Source organism: Rana temporaria, chromosome 7, assembly GCF_905171775.1.
Source record: "Rana temporaria chromosome 7, aRanTem1.1, whole genome shotgun sequence".
Classification (NCBI taxonomy): Eukaryota; Metazoa; Chordata; class Amphibia; order Anura; family Ranidae; genus Rana; species Rana temporaria.
In genome coordinates, this window is record NC_053495.1 from 188,465,648 (window position 1) to 188,489,355 (window position 23,708).

Below are 23,708 nucleotides of genomic sequence, written 5' to 3' on the forward strand. Positions count from 1 at the left end.
GCCAATTTAAACCCCCTGCCAGTGCTATCCACCAGTGCCACCTATCAATGCCCACCACCATTGGTGCCAATCAGTGCCACCTAGCAGTGCTGCCCATCAGTGCCCATTATTGCCACCCATCAGTGCCCACCAGTGCCACCTATCAATGCCCTTCAGTGCCACCCATCAGTGCCACTTCTCAGTGCCGCCTATCAGTGCCCACCAGTGCCACCTTATCAGTTCAGCCCATTGGTGCCCATCAGTGCAGCCTCATCAGCGTACATCAATAAAGGAGAAAAATTACCTGTTTGCAAAATTGTATAACAAAAAATAAAAACCGCAGAGGTGATCGAATACCACCAAAAGAAAGCTCCATTTGTGGGAAAAAATTATAAAAATGTAATTTGGGTACAGTGTTGTATGACCGCACAATTGTCATTCAAAGTGCGACAGCGCTGAAAATTGGTCTGGGCAGGAGGGGGGTTTAAAGCGAAGGTCCGGCAGTAAAAACATTTTTTTTAAATCCAGCAGCTACAAACACTGTAGCTGCTGACTTTTAATAAGCACACTTACCTGTCCAGGTTGCCCGCGATCTCGGCCCGCCCGAAGGCCGATCCGTCCCTCGGACCGGATCCCGGCACCGCCATCCTCACTAAGGCAAACAGGCAGTGAAGCCTTGTGGCTTCACTGCCCGTTTCCTACTGCACATGCGCGAGTGAATGGGCACACCATCCTGGGTGTCCCAGAAGGCAGCGCTCCTCCATTTCCCACAGGCAACGCGAGGAGAACACAGAACCTCATTGCGGACGAGGAAGAGGCAGATTAGGATGATCTGCCTAGTAACAGCCATTTTTGGTATAATTATAGTATAAGTATATACATATATATATATATATATATATATATATATATATATATATATATATATATATATATTGTATATAGTATAATTATTTATTTATTTATTTTTAGCCTTTTTGGCTATTTTTTTTTTCTTTTTTTAGGGTGGACCTCCGCTTTAAGTGCCCAGTAAGCAAGTGGTTAAAGAGAGCCTATTACAACATATGGTGTTGCTTACTGTTCTTAATGAAGTAGAAGCTGAACCTGAGGACCTGCAGTATGAGATCACCCAAGGCACTTTGCCTTTGACCGCTAGTCTCACAAGACTAGGAGTGAGATTTGGTGATGTCACTACTGTGGTGTACAATCAGCCTGCCCTTACATGGACCAAAATTCATCCAACTAAACTGGTCAGATTTTGATCCATGTAAAGCCACCTTTAATGTTCTCCTTACTGGAGAGGAAGCTGTACTTTAGGACCTGCAGTGGAGGGATCTTCCTGCACCCATTCTGTGATCAATGCTTCCTCCACCCCTCCTTCTGCTTCTTTAATATTCCTCCACCAATTAACAGATAAATAGACCTATGGGGCAATACTGGCATTAAGAAGCACAGTCATATTCCAACTCTGTGCGTTGTAGAGCTCTGCGTTAAAAAAAAAAGTGCAGGTGTGAGATAACCTGTATTGACAGTGAATTTAAAATGAACAGGCTTCCTGAGAGCGTGTAATTATGTGTGTGAATCCAGCTTGAATGTTTTTTTGTTGGGTGTATGACCTTATATCTATCTCTAAATGATGAAATCGTTTTAAAATTGTATTTTATGCATAAGAAAAATGTATAAATTTTGTGTTCTTGACTTTTTAATTATCTCTACAATTCTAAGCATTGATTTTTGGTCCCCGGCATGCATTGTCTTTCCTTTTGCTGATAAATCAGATTAAACAGAAAAGAATAGTCAGAGACAAATAATATCCAATCTATATCTAAAAGAAAAGAAAAAAAAAAACGACATAGCAAATTCATTTCCTCGGGGATATAAGATATATTGATACACACGCCTTCAAAAGTCGAACTGACGAACTGTATAATAATATTGAGCTGCAATCATAATCCGGAACCTAAAAATTTACATCCTGAATCAATATTAGGAGCCAGTGATGAATATATAGCCAGTCAGGCATATAGCAGAATATTAAGACAGACTTAGAGTCTATTCACACGGAGAGATTCGAGAATGGAATTCTAATCAGTAGACATACTCAACACATCTTTTTTCACTTGTAATGAATTCATAGTGTTTAACGACAAGCTTTAAGTCAGAAAATGTTGAAGGCAACACCTAAAAATGATTTCTACATGTCCAAACTGTCGGGGAAATTTTATGCTGGTCTTCTTGTAACATCTAACTGATGCAGCCAGACATGCTTAGGCCCCTTTTACACTCATGCAACTTGTTCTGCGACTTGGGACTGCAAAGTCGCATGACAAAGTCGTACCCCATGATTTCCAACGAGTACCATTCACCGGACAAGGCGCCGCTGGACGCCGACAGCAGACGGACACCAACAAGGCTGGGCATCCAAAAAGTAAGTTTTTTCAAAAACTTCCCTTCTCAGCTTGGGGTGCGCGTTATACACCGGCACGCGGTATACCCCGATAAATACGGTAGTTGCATGCTTTGACCAGTGCAAGTATGTGCCATACCTGTGATATGCCCTTGGAACTGGAAATCACTGTTGTAGGCACCACAACTCCAGTGACCTCCACTAGCGTCCAGGTCCCGTGTCAAGTGGCTTGTCCTGCTGCCTTGTGAACACAGGAAGTCACTTGTTCAGTGCGGGCTCCATTCAGACAAGACTTTGCAATTTCTCAAAGAATGAAAAGTATTTTCTGATTGGATGAGGTGGAGAGGCAGGGTGGTGATGTCACGAACTCCACCTTGTCCAATTAGAGAACATTTTGCATGCATTGTGAAAATGGAAAGTGTTCTCTGAATGGCACCCATGCTGAACAGGCAACCTCCAGTAACCAACCTCTAAGTATGTAGCAGGGCAGCCACTCTCGCAATCACGTACAGTACTTACAATGGTCCAAGATGGTCCAATGTAACCATGGAAAAATATCCATACCCGGAATCCAGTTTTAAAGGAAAGTGGACAATAAAAGTCCCTTCTAAAGTACGGTGTATCATAAACAGTTGCCATACTTGTTTTCAACGTAATGTCATCCTTTGTTGCAACACTTCCTGTCTATATGCACATTAGTGGTGGTTGCATGGCATGGCTCAGGGCAGGTTTCCTGTGTAATGTCTCCAGAAAAAGCCCATGTGGCAATGCAGGAGCACAACATATGGGCAGGAACAGAGCAGTTACCCCATAACAGGAAGTGCGTGAACAAGGACCCTCATGGTAGGATCACTAGTTTAAGATTTTCAAATGACAATATAATAAAGCTTATATGACATAAGTGATTGGCTTTACATACTGTATACTTTAACTATATACTAACTAAACACCTTGCCCAGCACTTGTTTCACCAGCAGAAGAAACGTAACTAGAACACAAGCTTACCACCAATCACGAGAGAGAGTTAAAAATAAACCCAATTGCATTCGAAATTTTATTCTAGACACAGGTTCAGTAAAATTCTTATGCTTCAGATAGATGCACTAATGATGGCTATGTAATATGTGAATCTATTTGATTCTCATCACTGTTGGTCATCGCCTGGTTCATTGACTCTATAATATTACTCTTCATACCTTTGAGACGTCCTTTGTATGAGAAGATAAGATGTCCATTTAGTTCCATGGCAGCGATTATGCTCAGCCGCTCCTCTCCTAATTAATACTTATGCTTGACAACCATTAAAGTGTTCTAATCCTGGCCGGGTATTATTCTAAATAAGGATTAATACAGAGCTCACAATGGCATGGTGCGCGGAGGACAATGATTACACAGCCTGCATTTGATGGGAGCCCAGCCTTGGTGAAGAGTGCAGTGCAAGTTATATAGAGAACGGAGTTGGGTATTTAGATGCTGCTATAATGGCTTTTCTGGGAAATGTAATAAGCATTTTATTGATCGAGCCCTTTGATAAATGTCATTTGGAGGCGATGTTCTCTTTGGAGTCTTTTGAATGTATTTTTTAAGAACTCCAGGCAGATACATAAAGGCACAATTTAGTTTACTTATGCAGTCTATCAAGATTAATGAAATAATTTTTCAGTTCAGCTAGTGTAATTACCTGAGATTTGTCTTTGTCACACAATGGCTAAAAGCTGGAATCAGGCTTACAGTGGGAGGGCCTGCTCTAAAAATTTAGTGGTGGGTACTTAAAGCCAAACTCCAGATTTTGATACACTTTACATAGTTAAAATGGGGTAAGTGGTGTGGCACCAAATCCAACTAAACCACTAAGCAATGTATTAGAAAATGGTCATAAAATACATTAAAAATAGTATCATTTCAATTCAATATATAAAAAAAAAAATACCAAAAAATATATAAATATCAGCCTCGGCGCCAATCAATTGGTCCGCCCACCTCTTCCATCTCCTGCGTGAGAGAGCTGCCTGTGCGGCTGTGGCCGGCCCCGGTGACAGAGAGGGAGAGGGGGCAATCGGGGGAGATATACAGTACAGACAGCCCGCAGCTTTCCTCTCCCTGTCACAGCGCTGCTGCTTCATTTACCAGGGAACTCGGCAGCGGCGCTGTGACAGGGAGAGGAGAACCGCGGGCTGTCTGTACTGTATATCTCACCCGAAAAGCCCCCAGCATGCAAGCATTCTGCTGGGGGGGGGGGGTTACAAAAGGAAAAAAGAGAATACTATGCTCATGCTGGGGGAAGCCAGAAAGAGCCACGCTGTACCCACACCACCAGAGAGCCACGCTGTACCCGCACCAACCAGAGAGTCACGCTGTACCCGCACCTACCAGAGAGCCACGCTGTACCAGCACCAACCAGAGAGCCACGCTGTACCCGCACCAACCAGAAAGGGAGTCACTCTGTACCCGCACCACCAGAGAGAGAGCCCCGCTGTAACCGCACCACCAAAGCTCCCCGCTGGCAGCCGAAAAGTACAGCTAAAACAAAGGTAAAGCACGGGGGGGCAGCATTTCATTCTTGGTCCCAGGCAGCACCATGTCTTGGGCCGGCACTGCTCACAGGTTCTCCCCTCCATTTGCCACTATATGCAATAATGAAAACGATCCATATAGTGTAGTATTTCTTGTAAAATCTATAAAAAATAGTAGCAATTTACATTTAAAAATACACTCAACAGTGAGTGTAACAGACAGCTGAATCATGCAAGGTGAGATAGTTGAAGAATCGGAACTTCTGGTCTTGGCTGCAACCGGAAGTCACATAACCTGGCTCCTCCCGATGTGTTGCGTCACAGGCACATGACTTTCTCAAGGGCCCTTTGGGGCACATGTATTCTAGCAATGAATTCAAATCTTCCTCTGAGTCAGAGTAGCGGGCTGATTATGTCACAACCTCTGACTCTGAAGCCAATCTGAATAAGCTTTGTATTCATTGCAAGAAACGTTGCTTTCTCTAACCTGGACCCACAAAGAGAGTAATGCCTCACACTCTCGTGTTTTGGCAAACAGGCGGTTAACCACCTCAGGGTTCAAATAGATTCCATCAGTGCACATTCCCCAGCGGATAATATTTAGGAGAAATTAGACTACAAATAGTGTGATATCATCTATTATGAATTAAAAGCCTTTATTAAAGCCATAGCCCGATGAAAATATACTCACAAACTGGCACAGTAATATCGTATTAAAATGGTAGAGATGCCAGAAAAACCCCATCACGGTGGACATAGGGTTTGTGTCACTTCTCAGCCGACCTAATAGTTCAAAACACACGGTTTATCACTTCCGGTGGTGCGTGAACGTCACTTTCTTTTTGAGGGTCTAGATACACATTGGAAAATACAATAGAGAGATTCTTTCCTCAATTCCTGCCCCATCACTCTATAGGAAGTGAGGGAACTGTCTCCAACAAAAACCTGAAAACTATTATAACCCTTCCTCACTCTATTAAAAAAAACAATTTTGGAGTTACCCTGTAATGTCTGATTAACATAAGTGGTTTTAGGTTTAGCAGCCCTACCTAAACCTACTATACTCTCTAACATGAGCCTGATCTACACACACATACATAGGGAAGGGATTGTGAAAAGAACTGTGCAAATTGGAGATTTACCTGCAGAAATCTGGAGGAACCATCCCGTACACATTAATTGTATTGCAGAGTTCTAATGCTATGGACATGGTGAACCATCCGGTACTGAGCCAAGTATTTGAGATCTTCCTGAAAGGCAATGATAGACAGACATTACTTTCTAGTGTTAACACATAACCTACTTAGAGGGAAGAACTACAGAGATACAGCTAGTCTTGTGGATAACCATCCTTATTTCAGATATATTTTTTTTTTTTTTAGAACAGGTACATTTACTCAAAAATAATGAGTAACATTAAACATCAGTGGCAAATATCTTGGTCATACAGTGAAAACATTACAACAGATGGTACAGGTCACAATGACATAGTGGTCTATAAGAACATATACAATGCATTAGTAAGTATACCTGTTCTACCAATCCAACCAAACTGGATTACCATAGTCACCAACCAGAGACAAAACTCCCAGCAACAAACCCCCAGACCATACGAGCAACCTTCTTGGGAGGGAGGCAAGGAAGATGGGAGATAAGGGCAGGGGAGTATAAATACCAGGGGAGGAGTATGGGGGCATGGGAGGGGTAAGAGGGGAAACGGGTAACTGAAAAGCTCCAGGGGAGAGGAAAGATTGAAGGTCATCCAACCACCTGGCATTTTAAGAAATCTACAGTGTTAAATCTCAAGCTTTATTATGATTCCCAGATTTTAGTAACTGTCCTAAGGCAATTTCATCCCAAATAAGAAAGCTTATAAAAACTGGTAAAACATTGTCGACCACGGATCTCCACTGTTGCACTGTGGAAAGATCTGATACCTTCCATTTGGCAAGATCCATTAGATTTTTGACAATGAGGTCCAAGACGGACATTTGTCTCCATTTTATTGAACAGATTTTAATAGAAAATCTGGTCCTGTGTGCCACCACTGAGGAGATGCACCCTCTCTATTTGTCCTGGAGTTTGTCATCAGAAAAGGAATTGAGAAGATATACTATATTGCCAAAAGTATTGGGACACCTGCCTTTACACGCACATATGAACTTTAATGGCATCCCAGTCTTAGTCCGTAGGGTTCAATATTGAGTTTTCCCACCCTTTGCAGCTATAACAGCTCTTCAACTCTTCTTGGAAGGCTGTCCACAAGGTTTAGGAGTGTGTCTATGGGAATGTTTGACCATTCTTCCAGAAGCACATTTGTGTGGTCAGGCACTAATGTGGACGATATAGAAAACAGCCCACTGCGCTAGGTTTAGTACAGATGATATACACAAATATAGAACAGTCCCGGGAGTATAGTGATATAAAGTGCTCATGCTCAAAGTTAAAAATATCCGTGCTTCAATGTGCTCAGACTTGGGTGCTCCACATAGATGTAAACCCCCTGGAGTTGACCAACTATCGCTAGAATGGTCCTTTAAGCATGTGGAGAAACCCCTGTAGAGATCCACTGCTGGCGTCTCATGCAGTGCAGTTCCTCATACAGATAGACAACTGATGTAGAAAAAAGGCCTGGCTCGCAGCCTACGCTCTAATTCATTCCAAAGGTGTTTTATCGGGTTGAGGTCAGGCCAGTCAAGTTTCTCCACCCCAAACTCTTACTCACCATGCCCACAACTTTGACGATTTTTTTTTCTTTTATTGTGAAGCAAACAACAAATAGGACAGAAAAACTCAATGTACATACTGTAACTATTCACTCCTCTAAAGTCAATTCTTTGTAGAACCAACTTTTGTGGCTATCACAGCTCCAAGTCACTTTGGATAAGTCTCTATGAGCTTGCCACATCTTACCACTGGGATTTGTGCCCATTCCTTCTTGCAAAACTGCTCCAGCTCCTTCAAGTTGGATTGTTTGCGCTTGTGAACAGAAATCTTTAAGTCTGACCACAGATTTTCTATTGGATTGAGGTCTGGGCTTTGACTAGGCCATTCCAACACATTTACATGTTTCCCCTTAAACCACTCAAGTGTAGCTTTAGCAGTGTGTTTGGGGTCATTGTCCTGCTGGAAGGTGAACCTCCGTCCTAGCCTCAAATCACACACAGAGGGGTACAGGTTTTGCTCAAGAATATCCCTGTATTTGGCACCATCCATCATTCCCTCAACCCTGACCAGTTTCCCAGCCCCGACTGCTGAAAAACATCCCCACAGCATGATGCTGCCACCACCATGTTTCAATGTGGGGATGGTATTCTTTGGGTGATGTGATGATTTTAGTCTCATCAGACAAGAGCAAGTTCCTCCATACATTTTGGGAGTCTCCCGCATGACTTTTTGCAAACTCAAAACATGCCATTTTGTTTTTTGCTGAAAGTAATGGCTTTCTTCTGGCCACTCTGCCATAAAGCCCAACTCAATGGATCATACAGCTTTTTGTCATCCTATGTACGGATACTCCAGTCTCTGCTGTGGAACTCTGCAGCTCCTCCAGGGTTACCTTTAGGTCTCTGTGCTGCCTCTCTGATTAATGCCCTCCTTTCCCAGTCCATGCGTTTTGGTGTGCGGCCGTCTCTTGGCAGGTTTGAGGTTGTGCCATGTTCTTTCCATTTGGTTATGATAGATTTGATGGTGCTCCTGGGGATCATCAAAGATTTGGATATTTTTTTATAACCTAACCCTGACTTGTACTTCTCAGCAACATTGTCCCTTACTTGTTTGGAGAGTTCATTGTTCTTCATGGCTTCGTGTTTGCTTAGTGGTGCCTCTTGCTTAGGTGCTTAGGTGTTGCAGCCTCTGGGGTCTTTCAAAAAGGTGTGTCTATGTAATGACAGATCATGTGACACTTAGGCCCCATACACACGGTCGGACAAAACCGATGAGAATGGACCGAGGTTCCGTTTCATCGGTCCAAACCGACGGTGTGTATAGCCCATCGGTCTGTTTTCCTTCGGTCCAAAATTTTAAAACATGCTTCAAAACCGAACCGATGGACCGATGCCCGATCGGTCCAAACCGATGGTTAGTACAGAAAAGCATTGGTTCAAAACCCACGCATGCTCAGAATCAAGTCAACACATGCTTGGAAGCATTGAAATTAGTTTTATTCAGCACGTTGTGTGTTTAAAGGTCACGCGTTCTGACCCGATCGGTTTTTGGAACGATGGTGTGTACACACATCAGGCCACTTCAGCGGTGAACCGATGAAAACGGTCCGTCGGACCATTCTCATCGGTTTTGTCCGACCGTGTGTACGGGGCCTTAGATTGAACACAGGTGGACATCATTTCACTAATTATGTGACTTCTGAAGGTAATTGGTTGCACCAGAGCTTTTTCTGGACTTCATAACAAAAGGGGTGAATACATACGCACATGCCAATTATCAGTTTATTTCTGAAAAATAGTTTTATGTATATATTTTTCTAATTTTACTTTACCAACTTAGACTATTGTGTTCTGACCCATCACATATAATTCAGATAAAAAAAAAAAAACATTGAACTAAAGGCTGTAATGTAACAAAATAGGTAAAAAGCCAAGGGGGGTGAATACTTTTGCAAGGCACTGTAGTGTAGCTTCCAATGGGAACACTTTTTCCACAACAACAAAAAAACATGCTTTGACATAAAGAAATGATGTAAGGGACTCAGATTCATATTTTACTCCAGGGTAGAAAGCAAATTAGCAACTATACCAACCACTGTTCTATCAGATAATGTGCAGTTCGGTGGATATAGCCAGAAGCTCTGCCATGTCGCCGTCCCGTTGTCTCACAGCTTGGCTGGATGGATGGACGGAGAGAGGTTGGTAAACGTTTCTGCAATCTGATGCTTTTCTCCTAATAACATTTAAACACTAGATAGTAGCCTGCCTTTCCCATCACTATCCAAATTACAGGGATTCACAGAAAAATGCTAAGTCCATCTCAAAAAGCATGCATTACCTAATGTTTGAACACTGTAATTACAGCGCTTGAAAGAGATCTGGAGCACATTACTAACCAGACTCAAAACAAAATTCTGTATATGAATTGTTCTGGGTGGGGAAATGAGAATACTGTGAGCTGCAAGAATATTAAAGGAACACTTCAGGCATTAAGTAAAGTCAAGCAAAGAGCTGCCAGTGCCAGTCGGTGTATTTTCCCTGCGACGTATTGGTGCCTAAATCCAGCCCAGATTGTTTTAGTTTAGGCTAGAGTAGAGAAGCGTTACAATCTCAGTAATTTTTTATATAGAAAAATAGAGGTAGATAGTGCTGAATCCAAAATTGCTTCAGCTCTTTAGTGTAAATATAAGTTCATACTGTGAAGCACAATGACTCTGTTTAAGCAGCTCTCCAACATGAAGGGGCCTTCACTGGTTCCCGACCGCGCTATAGCCAAAAGACGGCTACAACGTGGTCGACTAGTTCTGGGAGGGCATCCTTTCAGAACCCAGCAGGCCTCCTGCGGTGCCCATCGGGCATGCTCGGTAATCGCTGTGTCCTTCAGACACAGGGGATCGCAGTAAAGGGCCAATCCCTTTACCATATGATCAGCTGTGTCCAATCACAAGTTTCCCTGATGAAGTCACATGTTGACGATACGCGTCGGGATTGGAGGGCTTGACACACTCCAGCATCCGACCACTGGATATACGAGTTCGCCACTCGTCGGATTGATGCAGCAATTTCGATTTTAAATGTGAGTTTTTAAGTGCTTTTAAAATAAACTTTTCACGTCCGACTGGGCTACGCTGTGGTTGTTTATTCCACTTCCCCCCATGTATGACTGCCACATCTGAGTGTCCGGACTGAGCCACAGATAGAGGGGAAGTGTTGGAGGCACAGATTTATTGCGAGTCCGCACTCGTGGAGGAAGGTCTTTTATGTTATATTGTTCATGTGAGTGCATTACTACCTGGGCATTCCTGGGGGGTTTTTTGTTTATTGTTGATGATATCACACGATCAGGCTTGTCCTTCTCTCTTACCCCACATACACCACCGAGATCCTCATACATAACAAGAGCCGACTCGTGAACCATTGGGGACACGGGACTCCTAACCCTGGAGAATCAGTAAGGGAGAGGAAGGAGGGACTGACGAGCTCGGCGTTCGTGGATAAGAGCCCCAGTTTTTTCAACCACATGTGAGTGCATCTCCACTGGTTTAAATCAGAAGACATTGCTATCCCTCCCTGTGACGTTATCACACCATTTGGTTTCTACCCTTTTTACTTTTTCATGTAATACACTTTATGGAGACCCGTATGTGATATTCAACAACGGACCACACCCATCAGGATCAGGCTGATTTAATCCAGCTTGCCAGATTAGAGGTGAGCTGCTGGGATCACTAGAGGTGCATATATGAGATCTTGGTTACGGCTCACTCTCTATCTTTCACCCTTTTTGGATACAAGGCCTCCTTCTTCTGAAATACTTTGACCCTTATTCTTATTTTAATTTTTATTTTTATTTTTATATTTATTTTTATTTCTATTTTTATATTTTATTTTTATTGTTGTGTTTTTCAACATTTTTCACTTCACAACGTTATTGATTGGATAAAGTATTGATGAACTGCACCCCTACATGGTTGGATTTTGTTGTACCTGGACCTCTTCAGCACTGTGCCCTCGATTAATGACTATTCAACAATATTGTTTACTGGTATATTAGTATCACTCCCCCTTTTTTGGACTTTCCCCACCCATTTTTTGTACTTGTATATGTATGTGGTTATATGCACACACACATTAATTTGTATAACACTTTACAGCGCAAATATTTCACTTGTTACATGTGTCCAATCACAGTTGATCACAATGTAAACAGACTTGTCAGTTATCAACGGTCCTTTCCTCACATGCTGTGTCTGTAGGAGGAAAGGTGAGCCGTTAACCAGCAAGCTTGTCAGCACACTGTACACTGATAATCATAGTACTGATCATCAGTACAGTCCCATCAGTGCTGCCTATCCATGCCACCTCACCAGTGCCCATCTGTGCCTTTTCAATAGTGCCAATCAATGCCTCATCAGTGCCCATCTGTACCTCCTTATCGGTGCCCATCTGGGCCTCCACATTAGTGCCCATCTGTGCCTCCTTATCAACGCCCATCAGTGCCTCCTCATTAGTGCCCATCAGTGCCTCTACATTAGTCCTCATCAGCGCCCATCAGTGAAGAAGAAAAATGACTATGTGAATGCTAGAATGTGCAGGGAGAACAAGAGCACCATATCAAATGTTTAGGAGTCCAAGAGTATTTATTTCTTTAACCCATTGGGGTAGATTTACTAAAACCGTTGCACGCAAAATCTGGTGCAGCTGTGCATGGTATCCAATCAGCTCCCAACTTTAGCATCAAAACCTGAAAGCTGATTAGTTTCTATGCAAAGCTGCAGCAGATTTTGCACTGTCCAGTTTTAGTAAATCTCTCCCACTGTGTTTTGAAGGCTATAAAGCTCTCCCTTTATTAAAGTTATTGTAAAGGTTTTTTTTTTCTTTCTTTTAATAACAAACATGTTGTACTTACCTGTTCTGTGCAAGGGTTTTGCACAGAGCAGCCCCGATCTTCTTCTTCTAGGGTGCCCCGATGGCGCTCCTGGCTCTTCCTCTTTATTGGGTTTCTCCTCGTGGAGCCGCTTTCCATGGTGGACACCCATGCGGGTGCGCTCACGAGTCCCGCTGCTGCGTCCATTGACACCGACAGCAGGGCTCGGCCCAGCCCCTACTACTGTGTCACAGCCACCCATTCAGTTCACAACATGGCTGGGGGGGCAGACACTCTATGTCAGCTGACTGGTAAGGAATGTGAAGTGGGAGACATAGTGAGTAGCACTACCTGTGATTATAGTTCCTATTAAAAGTCCCCACTACAGTTCTCAGATCAGCAAATTACCTTGATCAAGAGCACCTATGTTGGCTGATCAGAACTCCCCCACCAGCACTGCCACTCATCCCAACTCTCCCACCAGCACTGCCACTCATCCCAACTCTCCCACTAGCACTGCCACTCATCCCAACTCTCCCACCAGCACTGCCACTCATCCCAACTCTCCCACCAGCACTGCCACTCATCCCAACTCTCCCACCAGCACTGCCACTCATCCCAACTCTCCCACCAGCACTGCCACTCATCCCAACTCTCCCACCAGCACTGCCACTCATCCCAACTCTCCCACCAGCACTGCCACTCATCCCAACTCTCCCACCAGCACTGCCACTCATCCCAACTCTCCCACCCCCACTGCCACTCATCCCAACTCCCCAACCCCAAGGAGTAAGGGAAGGAATAAAAATAGAGAATACGTGGAAAGGAAAGGAAAAGAGGGGGAACAACAAATACAAAAGGGAGAGAAAGATTAAGAGAAAGAGCAAGAAAGACAGCTAGATTGAGGGATTGGGAAAAGAAAGAAGAAATTAGGATAGAGAGATAAAAGGGAAAGAAAGGAGAACAAGGAGTGGTACATACTAAAATGTACCAAAAGGGGTTTTAATACTTCACAAATGTAAGAGTTAGGGGCGCAAATGACTTGTTTTGCCTTGGGTGCTGACAACCCACACTACGAAATTGTTTACTGTTAGGGGTCCCCACAACTTGGGAAATTTTATCAAGGGGTCACGGTACTAGAACGGTTGAGAAACACTACTTTACAGGGTAGTCAGAATAGGCTTATTATTGGGATTGGAGTTCCTTTACTTCTAGTTAGTATTTGAATGTATTTCTACATAAAAGCTGAACTCTAAACAGAAAAACCTTAATTTAAATATATTCGTTAATAGCCACAAAAGGTATTAATTTCTTTACCTTTAACCGCTTACTGACGCACTATAGCCGAATGACGACTACAGAACGGATGTCCAGTTCTGGGAGGACATCTATTGACATCCTCCAAGAACCACTCCCCCCGCACCCTCCCTGTGGCACGTATCGGGGGGTGCTCTGTGATCTATTTATTTTTATTTACACAAAAGTTGTCACCTAAATGATATATTGCTCATACATGCCATGGGTATAGATAGAATTACACGCCAAAATTCTGCTGCTTCTCCTCTGTACAGAGATGCCACATGTGTGGGACTTTTTTGTCAGTCTAGCCGTGTACAGGACCCCAAACTTCAGGCTTTCTAAAGGCGTAAATTGTGTATTTCACTTCCTCACTACCTATCACAGTTTTGCTTTTTCTGGTCCAGCCTCCTCAGGCCATCCTCCCGGGGGAGTAGTCCTCTCTCCCTTTAAAAGACCTATTTGGCTTTCACTGCCATAATATCTGAGGTTTCCTTCTTCCCTGTAGTCATCCCTCAAAGGTGAGTATCGTTTTTGGACTTCTATCATATTCATTTCTGGTCTATTTTTGGCATTGTTGTGCTCCTCTTCCTCTAGATCCAGACTAATTCCCAATATGATTGTGGTCTCTTGTGGTATTCATTTTCATTTGAGTATCCATGGACATTCGGACATAATTTTCATATGTGATGTATTCCCTTGGTAGCCACCATTTGTATAGCTCTCAACTGTCCCTGATTTCGAGGGACTGTCCCTGATTTGGTGCAATGTCCCTCTGTCCCTCTTTCCCCCTCATTTGTCCCTCATTTTGATCTGATCTATATAGTTGTATATAAAATTCACTTTTTTTCTTTCAAAAAGTGTTCCCCAGCCAATATAAAGGAATAGTAGTGGTAAAAAAAAAGCCCTTGTGGATTTATTTAACCTTTTCTTTGGTTAATTCTCCTTTAAGGGGTGTGGCAGGGGGAGTATCCTATGTCTGCATACATTTTCTAGTAGGTGTCCCTCATTCCCATCTCAAAATGTTGGGATGTATGCATTTCCCCTGGGTGTATGTTGTTGTCTCAGTTCTTCATTCTTAAACTGGGATTTCCTGTACTCATTCCTCCCTTCTTTTCCCTCAATTCTCGCTTCTTTTTCTGGAGTGGAGTATCTGGACATAGGATTTGAATTCTTGCCATTTGAATATCTGATCCATTTTGTAGTCACGAATATTTGCTTTATCACTATATGGACCAATTATGTATTTATACAAAACATGGTGATCACCCAAAAGGGGAAGTTCGGGAGGAAGTGGCGAGCCAGTCAGCTTCATCAGGAAGTGGAGGAAGTGGCGAGCCAGCCAGCTTCATCAGGGAGTGGAGGAAGTGGTGAGCCAGCCAGCTTCATCAGGAAGTGGAGGAAGTGGCGAGCCAGCCAGCTTCATCAGGGAGTGGAGGAAGTGGTGAGCCAGCCAGCTTCATCAGGAAGTGTAAAACAAATGATCATCAGGATTAATAAATTAGACCATTCAGGAATTGGAGCTCATGAAGTCTTATAAAGGTACAGTACATGGCATTAATACTAGGCTGACCACATTTTATTCATGTAGACCATTTAGTGGCTTTGATGTAATTCGATTTCCGAATTTTTTATGATCCATGGAACTGCAATTTTAATAATTGTACTGCTAACTACAACAATAGGCACTTACATCTGCTTGAGTGTACCTTTATCAATGCTGCAGGGCACCCCACCTCCTCCTTTGCTTTACTATTAGTATATAAGAACGGTTATTAACCTCAATAGCATTGTGTGGGAGGAAGCAGGACCAAATAACTTCAGGATGTCAAGTGATTGTTTGCATAGCAGGGTGTCCCGGGTTCTGGGCTTTTGGCCACTCTGACAGATTGTTAAAGGTACATTGAGGCAGGTGTAGGAGAGTCCTGTATAGACATGTCAGTGGTTTAATAATATAGCTGTCACTACAAGATTACTTAAAGGTCTTATTACAAAAAAATAAAAGTAAAATTACAAAGCAGATGAAAAATATTTATTACCTCTAGTCTAGTTCCATTAAGACTGTATAGGCTGTTGATGTATCTAATGTATTCAACAGGAAGTGTTGAATATTTTTTGTATGGCAGTTATCGGCCATTATTAAAATGCTCACATAGCCCTAGTTTGACTCATTTATAAACATTTAATGATAACGCTGACCCACTGGGGCCAATTATTATTATTTATCCAAGAAAGGCCTAAATAAATCAATTTGTCTAATACACTAGAAGTGCCCAATGTTCCAGCTTAGCCTTGGGCTACACCAGTCATTATATCTCTTTGATATTGAGAGAATTAGCTGCATGTTGATAATTCTTTCTTTTCTACCACATTGATACGTAGTGAAGGTAGAGCTTTTTTTTTTTTTATACATTTTGGAAAAAGTAGGAAATCATTAAAGGATAAGTTCGCTTTAAAGCAAATAGGGATGAGCCGAACACCCCCCTTTCGGTTCGCACCAAAACCTTTGAGCGGACCGAACGTTCGCGCGAACATTTAGAACCCCATTGATGTCTATGGGACTCGAACCATCGAATTTAAAAGTGCTCATTTTAAAGCCTAATATGCATGAGGATTCAGTGAAAGGGTTTGGGTAAGTCTATCCCAGTGGTCTCCAAACTGCGGCACGGGAGCCGGATGCACCCCTTTGTTTGCCTTTATCTGGCTCTTGGGGCACTTCTCCTCTCACACTATTCTGTCAATTGACATCAACAATGGGGCCTCATTTCTCCCATTGATACCAACAATGGGGTGCTATTCCTCCCAATAAAACCAACGATGGGGCGCTATTCCTCCCAATGATACCAACGACGGGGCACTATTCCTCCCAATGATACCAACGACGGGGCACTATTCCTCCCAATGATACCAACGACGTGGCACTATTCCTCCCAATGATGGGGCGCTATTCCTCCCAATGATGGGGTGCTATTACTCCCAATAATACCAACATTAGGGCGCTATTCCTCCTAATGATACCAACTATGGGGCGCTATTCCTCCAAATGATACCAACGATTGAGCGCTATTCCTCCCAGTAATACCAACGATGGGGCACTATTCCTTCCAATGATACCAACAATGAGGTGCTATTGCTTCCAATGATACCAACGATGGAGCGCTATTCCTCCCAGTAATGCCAACGATGGGGCACTATTCCTCCCAATGACACCAAATGTGGTGATGTTTACTCCCACTGATGCCAGGAAAAGTTCCACTCCTGCTGGCCACAGTCCGGCCCCCCCTAAAGTCTGAAAGACAATAAACTGGCCCTTTATTTAGAAAGTTTAGAGACCCTTAGTCTCTACCATTGACAGTGCTCTTTTAAAAATCTTGTGAGCTTAGCATTCAGCCCAGATTCCTCACAGAACTACAGACCCTCCCATGTTATGGAGATGAGGAGAGGTGTTTTGTATTCCTGTCCTAGGGTGGCAACGCTGGTCCTCCATAGATAGAGGAAGATAAGTGAGTGTTGTCACCCTAAGAGAGGAAATGTGTTAGGCCTTGTACAGACGAGCAGACATGTCCGATGAAAACGGTCCGCGGACCGTTTTCATCGGACATGTCTGCTGGGAGGTTTTGGTCTGATGTGTGTACACACCATCAGACCAAAATCCCCGTGGACAGAGAACGCGGTGACGTAGACGACACCAACGTTCTCTGACACGGAAGGTCAATGCTTTCACGCATGCGTCAAATCAATTCGACACATGCGCGGGATTTCGGGCCAGCGGACATGTCCGATGAGTCAAACTAACCATCGGACATGTCCGACGGACAGGCTTCCAGCGGACAAGTTTCTTAGCATGCTAAGAAACTTTTGTCCGCTGGAAACCTGTCCGCTAGGCCGGGAAACTGTCCGGTAGGCCCTACACACGGTCGGACATGTCCGCGGAAACTGGTCCGACGGAACATTCAGCGGACATGTTCGGTCGTGTGTACAAGGCCTGACAGGCAGAATCACCAGGTGAAAATAAAGAAAAAAGAAACAAATGAAGCCCCCAGTAACATGCAATATATTACATTTTTGTTCTTGGGTTTAGATACGCTTTAAAAAGGTGTATTTTCCCTTTAAATTGTAGGTTTTGCATGACGTTCCCCTTTTATAATCTTTAATATGGCAGTATTTTCACATTTAACTGCAATTAACGCAAATGCTCCTTTCTAATCTATAATTTTAGTTCCCCCCGAGGTATTCACTAATGATCTTTTCTATAATAATTATGATTGTTTTTTTCCCCGACATTTCTTCTATTCAATTATAAATTAACTCTTTGCGGTGATTATGTCGCGTTGCTGGAATATTTCTTGCTTTGCCTGCGGTTTTCTTCCATTTCACATGTGGTGATCACAGCTATCTCCTGGATCTGCAGATCGTACACAGAGATTTATTTGTCTCTCATGCCGGTTCTGAGAATGGAGCATAATTTGATTCCGCCCTGTTATAGGGACTGATCATGATGCATTTATATTTCATTACAGGGGGTCCTTTTTAGCCTCGGTATCTGCACTCATACTGGTCGCAGAGCTTTCAGTGTTTATATGTCTTTGTGTTTTTCTTACAGATATTCTACAAAGGCCTGTGATTCTGGGACGTGCTTTACTGCCATGTACAGTAAGCTAAAGAGAACCTGTGCCAACAGCAAACATCCAATCATGTTATTGGGTCTATGTATTCCTCTGCACCAGTGGTCTCCAAACTGTGGCTCTTTGCTTGCCTTTATCTGGCCCTTGAGGCATAATTCCTGCCACTGACACCAACATTGGAGCATCGGTCCTGCCACTGACACCAACAAGGGGGCACTATTCCTACCACTGACACCAACAATGGGGCATAGGGCCAGATTCACAAAAAACTCCGGCGGCGTAACGTATCGTCTTTACGTTACACCGCTGCAAGTTTTCAGCGTAAGTGCCTGATCCTCAAAGCACTTACCTGTAAACTTGCGGCGGTGTAACGTAAAGCCGTCCGGCGCAAGCCCGCCCAATTCAAATGGGGCGTGTACCATTTAAATTAGGCGCGCTCCCGCGCCGGACGTTATGCGCATGCTCCGTTCGCAATTTTCCCGACGTGCTTTGCGCGAAATTACGGCGGCCCGACGTGTTTGTGAGTCGCGACGTGCGTAACGTAAAAAAAAAATCAAATTCGACGCGGGAACGACGGCCATACTTTAACATGGGCTGTGTAAAGTTAAGGCATGAAAAAACATGACTAACTTTGCGACGGGAAAAAAAGACTTGCGACGACGTAACGAACGCGAAAACCTTCGTGGATCGCTGTAAAACCTCATTTGCATACCCGACGCTGGAAAACTACGCGAACTCCACCCAGGGGCGGCCGAAGTATTGCATCCTAAGATCCGACGTGTAAGTCAATTACACCTGTCGGATCTTAGGGCTATCTATGCGGAACTGATTCTATGAATCAGTCGCATAGATACGACAAGAGATACGACGGTGTATCAGGAGTGAATCTGCCACTGACACCAACAATGGAGCATCGTTCCTGCCACTGACACCAACAAGGGGGCACTATTCCTACCACTGACACCAACAATGGGGTATAGTTCCTGCCACTGACACCAACAATGGGGCATAGTTCCTGCCAATGACACCAACAATGGGGCATAGTTCCTGCCAATGACACCAACAATGGAGCATAGTTCCTGCCACTGACACCAACAATGGAGCATAGTTCCTGCCACTGACACCAACAATGGAGCATAGTTCCTGCCACTGACACCAACAACGGGGCACTGTTCCTGCCACTGACACCAACAACGGGGCATAGTTCCTGCCACTGACACCAACAATGGAGCATAGTTCCTGCCACTGACACCAACAATGGGGCATCGTTCCTGCTACTGACACCAACAATGGAGCATATCCATACACCTATGTGAAGGGCCATATTTGCATGCATGGGATGCACAGGTGTTTCAAGCATTTGTGTAAAGACAGTCCCATTCATGTCTATTGAGACACAGCAGCTGCACACACACACACAGCCGTGAGGGTGGGGTTGCGTGTCCCTGAACATACGCGGTCTGAATCCTGGGACACGCATCCACCCGGTTGTTATGTTGAAACCAGTGATTGTGTCCATGCTGCCACTGACACCAACAATGGGGCATCGTTCCTGCCACTGAAATCAACAATGAAGCATAGTTCCCTGGCACTGACGCCAACAATGGGGCACTATTCCTACCACTGACAACAAAAATGGGTCACTTTTCCTCCCACTAACTCCAACTATTTCTCCCCCCAATACCAAAGATGGTGCATTGTTTACTCCCACTGTGCACAATCCAGCTCCCCAAAGTCTGAAGAACAGTAAACTGGCCCTTTGTTTTGAAAGTTTGGAGACCCCTGCCCTTCACAGATGCTTACTTCACTTTACACTTTAGTAGAACACAGTATGGGGACTTGCTAGTACCCACTCATGATATCAGCTTTGGCTAGCATGACATCAGGGACAGTTGGGAGCTATGATAAAGGGGTCAAAACTAGTGTTACACCAATACCGGTATCCGTATCAGTGCTGATACTAAGCATTTGCGAATACTCCAATACTAAAACTGATACCTTCAAGTTCGCAGACTGCAAGCACCTCCTTCAAAACAGGTACACATATATGCAGGGCCAGTGTTGGCGTGATTTGTAAAAAGAGTCTGGTGCGATTTTGTTCAGCGGTTCAGGTGCAAATTTGTATGATCCTGGAAATTGCACCTGAACTGAAAAATCGTATCCGACTCTTTTTAAATCGAACTGAGGCCATCCCGCACATATGTGAACCGACTCCATAGAAAGCCAGTTTGGTTCACATGTCCTGCGAATCGGATGCCGTTCAAAATGCAACATATAATATAATATTAATTAATATAAAATGGTATCTTAATTTTTTTACAGATATAATACACATTCATCTCCCCCTGATGAAGCGAGCATGGTCTTGCAAAACGCGTAGGGACACCTTCTATGCCTGTGTATATTGCTTTGTACATTTTATACTGCTACATGCTATGGGTTCTACATTGTATGTATCAGCTGATCTGCTTTTTTCGTGTTGCTCATGGATGCATGACAATTTTTAATAAACTTTGATACTGCATTTACTGCTAACCGCATTTATCTCAGGGGGGGGGGGGGGGGGGCTTTTTGTGTTTTATAATAATTATAATAATAATTTAATAATAAACTAAACAGAACCACATACAATGTATTTAGTATTAGATTATTATATTAGCTCATTTAATAATGTGTCACATGACACTAAAAATATGTGTCGGTCAGTGGCGGTGCGTCCAAAAAGGGCGCAGGAGCACCGCCCCCTCTCTCTTGCACCACTCTAATCACCATAGATAGATTCATGCATTGCATGAATCTATCTATGGTCGGCGCTGACACCCCCTATTCAGGTGTCCGCCCCCTTTTTGAGCGCAGGGCACCTGAATTACAGCAGCGTTTTTTTTTTTTACTGATTAGAGCCGTAGGCTGTAGTAGGCACCCAAAAAAGTGAACAGCGGGCTCCATGCTGGGCGTTCGCTGTTCACTCAGCTATGTGTTAGCAAAGCAAAAGAATTCGCTTTGCTTACACTGAACCGCCTCTCAGCCAATCAGGTTGCCAGGTCTGTTACTGGTCACCTGATTGGCTGAAACGTCAGGCGCTGTGATTGGACGCCTGAGAGAGGACGGAAGAAGACAGAGGATGTGCAGGAGACTCGCTACAAGATAGGAAAGTGCCGGGCAGCATCTGATGGGGCACAGCAGCGGCAATTGATGGGCACACTGGCAGCATCTGTTGGGGCACAGTAGCGGCAATTGATAGGAACACTGGCAGCATCTGATGGGGCACACTGGAGGCAATTGATGGGCACAGTAATTGATGTTTACAGTGGCTGTGTTTGATGGCACAGTGGCGGCAATTTATGGGTACAGTGGCTGCGTTTTATGGCACAGTGGCGGCAATTTATGGGTACAGTGGCTGCGTTTTATGGCACAGTGGCTGCAATTTATGGGTACAGTGGCTGCGTTTGATGGGCACAGTGGCTGCAATTCATGTTTTTTTTTTTAGTTTGTTTGCGCCCCCCCCCAAAAAATTTTGAGCACCAGCCGCTACTGGTATGGGTAATTGGTAATGGTGAGTACTCGACAAATCGGTCTTAATAAACTGGTACCGGTGCATCCCTACTTAAAACGTTAATCTTCTTGGCCCTAATTATATATAAAAGATCTACAAACCACTATACAATCCTTCTAGTTTCCATGCCTTCCAGGCTCCTGTGGCGCTATATAATTACACTTTGCACAACCCATTCCTCCCAACCTACATCGGAAACCAGCCTCCCATATACATCCGAGTGTCGTTAGTCACACGGCACAGGTCACCTCCAGACATAAAATCTTATTTATAAAGAAATTCCCACCTGTCCTTTCCCGTCTCCTTCTTGAAAAGTTCATCGAAGTGCAGCATCTTGTGGCGGGTGATGGTGTGCACTTTTAATCGAGGTAGTATCTTGTTGATGAGCTGCAGGTTATTGAACACCAGTCCCTTGCCGTCCCTCCGCATGTAGCTGCTGGGGCCCCAGAAGATGAAGACGGTGCCTTGACTCATGTTTAGCAGTTCATTGCGATTCCTCAATATCCGCTGGATGCTGGAGTGCGCAATCACTCTCAGGCTCGTTTTGTTGCCAACGTCCTGTCCGTAGCCCCGTGTGGGAGCATCATTCATACGTATTACGCACTCCGTCTGGTCAATCTTATTACCCAGTTTACTTCCCAGCAGGTGCCCGGAGCTGGTCACCAGCGCACAACTCTTGCAGTGCATTTTCAGGGGCTGCGGAGAGAAATGTTGCGCTCGTTAAAACTTATTGCGAGTCGTAAAAGGGCACTGTAAACTCTCGTATGTCACAGCTCCATAGAAAAAAATAAAAATAAAGCTTTTATATGTTTTTAAACATCAACTGAAGGTCCGTTTAGCACTGGCATGCAGGTTAATGCGCTAAAACTGTTATTAATGAGACAAAGTGAGACCAAATTCAAGAAAGCCTAAATCAAAACAAGGGCTTCATATAAAAGAGCTGAAAACTTTAAACAGGAACACCATTCCAAACAAATACTCTGTAGTTTCTTAAAGTGGAACTTTAGTCTTTTTTTTTTCTTGTTGTTTTAACTTTGGATAGTAAAACATTTTTTTCCTGCCAGTAAATACCTTATACAGTTCACTTGCTGTTTGTCTGGTCATTAGCCTAGGCTTATGACATCATGCAAAGGTATCTCTCTCACTCCCTCTTTAAAAACACTGTATATAGCACGTTGCTAAGGAACGGGATGGGAAGCCGGCCGCTGCGTCCTTAACAACCGATGATTCATCAGCTGTCAGCGGGGTTTCCAGCTGACAGTTAAATGTAAAAAAACAATTGCCGGCCAAACAAATTGTGAAATAAACACCAAAATTAAAAAACAAAAAATGGCATGGGGTCCCCCCCAAAATCCATACCAGGCCCGGATCTGAGCATGTAGCCTGGCAGGTCAAGAAAGGGAGGGGACGATCAAGCCATACCAGGCCACATGCCCTCAACATGGGGGCTCTGCCACCCCTGTCGTAAAGCACCTTGTCCCCATGTTGATGGAGACAAGCGCCTCTTCCCCATAACCCTGGTCTGTGGTTGTGGGGGTCTGTGGGCAGGGGGCTTATAGGAATCTAGAAACACAAAGCAAAACATGCCTGAAAAATGAACTGCATGAATGTGTACCTAGACTAAATCATGATGGACGGTAATATGTAAATTTGTTTATCCATAGCACCCAACTGTCTCTAATTTTCGAGGGACTGGTCCTGATTTTGAACAAAGTTTCCTCCTTATTTTTATCTTTCAAAAAGTGTTTCCCAGTGCTAAACCTTTCATTCAATTTCTAAATTGTTGCATTTGTTTAATTTTT

The 23,708-nt window shown here is 43.8% G+C and overlaps 1 protein-coding gene across 2 annotated transcripts in view; it reads right to left on the minus strand.

Moving 5' to 3' along the window:
• ST6GALNAC5 (ST6 N-acetylgalactosaminide alpha-2,6-sialyltransferase 5) overlaps positions 1 to 23,708 on the minus strand; it is a 200,774-nt gene that overhangs the window by 14,417 nt on the left and 162,649 nt on the right. For both annotated transcript variants that reach the window (XM_040360669.1, XM_040360670.1), the window contains 2 exons: positions 22,193 to 22,602; positions 6,042 to 6,149 (listed from right to left, as the gene is read on the minus strand). In XM_040360669.1, the coding sequence (XP_040216603.1) occupies positions 6,042 to 6,149; positions 22,193 to 22,602 (518 nt within the window). The remainder of the gene's footprint in view (positions 1 to 6,041; positions 6,150 to 22,192; positions 22,603 to 23,708) is intronic.